This window comes from Sinocyclocheilus rhinocerous, unplaced genomic scaffold (genome assembly GCF_001515625.1).
Source record: "Sinocyclocheilus rhinocerous isolate Xijiao unplaced genomic scaffold, SAMN03320098_v1.1 scaffold480, whole genome shotgun sequence".
NCBI lineage: Eukaryota > Metazoa > Chordata > Actinopteri > Cypriniformes > Cyprinidae > Sinocyclocheilus > Sinocyclocheilus rhinocerous.
The window spans coordinates 1867552-1873355 of NW_015655401.1; the positions used below are offsets into that span (position 1 = coordinate 1867552).

General features: G+C 36.6%; 1 protein-coding gene across 2 annotated transcripts in view; it reads right to left on the reverse strand.

The window, feature by feature from the left end:
• Positions 1–3627: 3627 nt before the first annotated feature.
• The window catches only part of LOC107718140 (protein odr-4 homolog), a 6734-nt gene continuing 4557 nt past the window's right edge, over positions 3628–5804 (reverse strand). For both annotated transcript variants that reach the window (XM_016525118.1, XM_016525119.1), the window contains exons 12-14: positions 5216–5401; positions 4385–4507; positions 3628–4038 (exon numbers count right to left, since the gene is read on the reverse strand). In XM_016525118.1, coding sequence (XP_016380604.1) covers positions 3971–4038; positions 4385–4507; positions 5216–5401 — 377 coding nt within the window. In that variant the 3' untranslated portion in view covers positions 3628–3970. The remainder of the gene's footprint in view (positions 4039–4384; positions 4508–5215; positions 5402–5804) is intronic.

A 5804-nucleotide genomic window follows, 5' to 3' on the forward strand; every position in this document is an offset into this window, starting at 1 on the left:
TCCTCTTTACTGCTAGTTATAACATGAAATAAACGTGAGTAAGCATCATAAAGTATGTTGAGCGATACAGTACAACTTAATGAAATGTATCATGTCTTATGTAATCCGTTTTTCAGTATTTAATGTTTGAACAAATGTCATGAAAACAAGTTTTCATCGCAACCACCGTTTAAACGTTTATATTTCAGAAAATTATTTGGAGTAGAAACTAAATTTAAAATTGTTTTTAAATGTGCGTCAATGCCCAGCACGAATTATTACCATTTTCTTTTCATATTCTATGTGCTCTTTTTTGGGGACTTAAACCATACAGTGGAAGTCGAAGTTCTACTTGTTTATTGAGTGAAAAGAGAGCTCAACTGCTGAAAAACTCGCTGGACCTCTGCTTCTTGTAAATACTACTGTGTAGGGCCGGATTTACGCATATAGGCATTCTAGGCACGTGCCTATGCTCGCTCGTCCAGGGGGGGCCCAAACACAATGAAGAGATATATAATATTTTGTTATACTATGGGCTATCTACAACAATAAAAGAACCAAAACCTCAGAAGACATTGAGCAAATAAATATAACAAACAATAGGGTAAAAAATGACAAACTATTTCCATGTCTTCCACCTTTTTTATGTATGGAAATCACGCTTTCTCCGGTTCTCTCTCACAGACGCACACGCACGCACTCGCGCGGACAGAAACTTGTCATCAACGCCGCCCCGCGAATTTATCAATAAAATAGTTTTGCAGCTGAAAAGCTACATGACATTTCTCAGTAGGGAGGTTCTTGAAGCAGTTTAACTTAAAAGATTCGCTATTAGTAGACGCTGCTGCTGCTGAACACTGCTGAGAGACGCACAGACGCAGGTATTCACACGCGCTTAATTAATATATATCTCTCTCTCTAATAACTGCATTAGACTGTATCAATAACTGCATTAGCATGCATATCAACGGCTCAAGCCTCTGTTATTAGCTCTAAAATGACGTTTTGGAATTTGCAATGGTTTAAGGTGCGCAAAAAATAGTTCAACACATTTCAGGACGGAAACATGTCAAATGTTTTGAAACAAATCATCTGAACAAGGTCTTGACGTGTGGTTTTGACTCCTGGCCGTTAAAATTATTAGAGAAATAACTCCCGAAGTGGTACGCCACGCGTATTAATGGAATGGTCTTTCTGAGTTCTCAAACTAATTAAGAACTACATTCGATACGATTTTTATTGACTGAACACATGCGCTTATTGCGATAGTAACGCAACACTGTAACGTTTCCACTGATTAAGAAATATTTTTGTTTGCTTAGGTGGTAATATTAGGCCTTTTATTTTAATAGGGAAGGGGGCCCAAAAATTAGTTTTGCCTAGGCCACGAAAAGAGGTAAATCCGGCCCTGCTCACACCTATATGTCTTCATGACTTGTTTTGTGCTACAAATGCCATTCCAGGTAAAACGTGTCCTGACACATACCCGACTAACTCACAAATCACAGGATGACTGTGTGTTTAAGAGAGTATTCATGTGTAAGTGCTCGTTTGAAGGTGCAGGTGAATGTGGTTTGGGTCAGCGTATCATTGTTAAACCTAAATGACTTTAAGGATACAACAAGATGATTTTGGTACTTAGAACAGGGGTCTTTAAAAGGGGGTCTAACAGTTATGTTTGATCTGAAACTAGAAAAAAAAAGAAAAAGAAATATTAACTAAAAAACCCTCAAGTTCCTCTAAATGTTTCACTGCCCTGTCACATTAAAATGTGAACAATTTTAACGGATTTGCAATGTAGAAATCATAAAGTACGTACCACCAGCGGGTCCTTGGTCTGAAAAACATTTAAGACCCCTGATTTAGAAAATAGGAGTGTCATTAAAGGGATAGTTCACCCAAAAATGAAAATTCTGTCATTTGCTCAGCCACAGGCTATTTCAAACCTGTATGAGTTTCTTTTTTCTGTTGAACACAAAAGATATTTTGAAAAATATGGGTAACCAAATAGTTGATGGTCCCCATTGACTTCCATAGTACGGAAAAAATACTATGGAAGTCAGTGGGGACCATCAACTTTTTTTCTTTTTTCAAAATATTTTATTTTGTGTTCAACAGAAGAAATAAACTTATACAGGGTTGAAACATCTTGAGGGTGAGTAAGTGATGACAGGATTTTCATTTTTGGGTGAACTATCCTGATAACTTACATTACATCATCACAAAAATGTTTCCAGCAATCATATTTCATATGCCAAAGGGATTTTCCGTTCAGTTAAACTTAATATAACAGTTCCTTTATGCCTTTAATGCTCCGCTGTTACACAAGCCAGAAGAAACTGGTTTGATAATGACATGACAAATGGCACAGTGACAATATACTGAGGTAAGCCACAAACATGCAGGATGATGACAATTAACATTTTCTTTTGATCTGTTATTAATGTTGCATGAGTGAAAACACGCCACTGGCGGTGAGCAATCTTCCAACAAAAAAAGAAAATTAGGAGGACAAATTCAAGAAAAAAATTGTAATTTACACTTTAACCAGTATACAGGGCTTAAAGTTCTCCGGCGTGCGGCTGCAGGAAAAAAAAAGTCGTCCTACATTTAAAAACACTTGATATCACGTTCGAGTTCATGAGTTCGACTACCAATGTATGAGAGGAACACAGCTTTCACTCTCAACCAAACTAACATTACTTGATTAGCAAAATAATCATCAGTTAAGCACTAGATTAGTTAAAACATTTCAAAATACAACTGCATTGTTTTACTTTTTGTGATTAAAAGACAAATATTTTGTCATTTGAAAATTTCTTAAAGTGTTAAAACAAATTGTCTCGTTCTAGTGAACCAAGTATCTGCATTTTGTCTCACCTTGTGAGCTAAGTGTATCATCACACCCCTAGGGTCTATGAGCGTGATAAAGCTCATAATTATCCAAGTGTATGATATAGCTTTCATTCTTCAGGTCAAACTGACCACACCACCCACATGAAGGAGAAATCCAGGAGGGAAGGCGGCCAACGTGAAGAAAGGGTATTCCTGAAACACACAGAACGGTGATGGAGGGATCATACAGAAATGACACAGGTGACCCACTGGCATTCTTGCAAATGTCTTGAAGACAGGTGAACTTCTGTACTGAAATCTTTACACAGAACTAAAGATTTTACAGCACAGAAATTAAAACCTGTGGGTCATGCCATTATAGGGCTGCACGATTATGACAAAAATCATAATTGTCGATTATTCCCTTGAAATTGTAATTGCGATTATTAATTACGATTATCACAATTTACATTGAATGATGTTTATACCATTGTTTGATGCAACTGCATGCCGTATTTTTATATGAAAATAAACAAGCTGAAAACACTCTAACTGAAAAACTTTTAGTGCTTTTCTATAGTATTAAGCCTCAAATGTCAACTATACATCGGATTGGTTTCTTCTTTAAATTATAAAAAAATACAAATATGAATGGTATTATAATGTTATACTAAAACTAAAATTAAAATAATGGGAACAACCCATAAGATAACATGTAGAAAGAAAAAAAAACGCATCTTAAGCACGCAGAATAACATAAGTGGACTTTGAACGATTAATTGCCGCTTTGAACTATTATGTAATTGTGGCATCCATAATTGTAATCGCGATTAGAAATTTGATTAATTGTACGGCCCTAATCTGAACAAAGCCTATCACCCAACATCAGACCTCACTGATGTTTGTCTTTTGATGAACATTTAATTTCAGAAGAATGGCTACAGAATGAACCCATCAGTGGGCATCAGTGAGATCCGGCAGTGAATGTTGGAGACATACAGTCATTCTCTAGATTGTCATTGTATAGTATAACATTAAGATTTGTCTAGACTCAAATAGCCAAACCTACTGATTATAAGGGAGTACTCCACACACACTCACTTATGCATACTTACACACACACTCACTCATACAAACATATTTGCTATTTCCATTGTCATTCATTAAAATACAGTAGTGATGTGGCTGTGGCAAGGAGAGCAATGGCTGCTGTTACGGCCACACCTGTGTGTTTGAGAGAGAGAGAGAGAGAGAGAGAGAAAAGAAAGAGAGGCCATCAGTCATCAGGTAGGTGGAAATGGACCACTGGGAATGTGAGAATGTCTCCCAAGAATTATAGGAATCGCACAAAGAAAAATATGGTCACATCAGTCCAACTAACAACCAACACGGAGTCACTCACACTGTATCATTATCCAGCGTATTGTTATCGTTAACTATATTGTTGAGCCCCATTTAATACCATGATAGAAAGAGAATGACTTATTTTATGAATAAAGTAGTTACTCATAGAGAAACAGAGAGTGATCTATATTAATATTAATAATTATGAATAATGTTAAGCACTTACCAGCATAATATTGAGGGGCTTTCTGATTTTTAGGATTTTCAGCTTGGACTTCTGAGATGACATGCTTACTAGAATCATCACTGGGGCTGTCAGTTATCTCTGATCCAGAAACATCGGAAAATACTGGAAAAAAAACATGCACAAACATGTACAAAATGTAATTACTAGGTATCATAGACTCGTGGCACTGAAGAGAAAGAAATTATGCAAGGAAAAAAAAAGAAGAGGAAAATAATCTCCTTTTTCCAAGGTGGAGATTGAGTCAGAGACGATAGTCCAAAGTTCCCCAAAGGGCTTGTTATTACAAGGGATCAGATAGCCTGCGGCTAGTCATATTACCTCTTCCACATTTTTCCTTTTAACCATACATGGAAACCATTTGAGGGCAAACTTAAACTGGTCTGAACAAGAGGCAAGGTGTAGCTGGCTATTATTTTGGAGGAGAAATGAGGCAGGGTGTGTCACAAGAGGTCTGTATGCACCTATTTTGACAAGGTTTATCCTTTGGTATTCTATAAGTCACACACCTATACACATTCTTCACCGTTTAACCATAAAGCCCCTACAATACTTGTGTTCAGTCATCCCTGAATCCTAGCGACTCTGAAAGGAGTTGCTCTCCATTGCACAATACCCTAGTGACACATCTGAGGTCCACTTAAAAAAAAGCCTAGAGGTGATACAAACCATTACCACAGTGCGATTCCTTAAGTACCGTCGTTTCGTTATTTAAATAAAGCCATCTTATAACATGAGAAACTCAAATAAAGTGAGAGAATTAATTAACCATATGTAACCATAATAATTAATTGTCACATATGGGAAACATACATTGATTGCCCTCCAAACCAGTATCTATGTCCTCTTCTGGTGTTTCGCAGTCCAGCATCTCTTTCAGACGCTCGGCCACATCTGCTGTACTTTCATCTGGAAACATGTAATCACACACAGACAGGCCGGAAATGGGCATTGGTGCAAACACACGCCGAGGAAGAGCCTGCTGCCCACTGCACAGACCTAGACAAACAATATGGGAACTTATGTCTTGAATTATGAATACATTTATTTTTGTACTATGTACAAAATGATGTCACTCAATGAGGACAACTGTGACCCTGGACCACAAAACCAGTCAAAAGGGTAATTTTTTAAAAATTGAATAAGGTTTCCATTGATATATTTGGCCGTGATACAACTATTAGAAAATCTGGAATCTGAGGGTGCAAAAAAAATCTAAATATTGAGAAAATCGCCTTTAAAGTTTTCCAAATGAAGTCCTTAGCAATGCATTTTACTAATGATAATACATTTTTGATATTTTTACGGTAGGAAATTTATAAAATATCTTCACGGAACATGATATTTACTTAATATCTTCATTTTTGGCAAAAAAGAAAAATTGATAATTTTGACCCATACA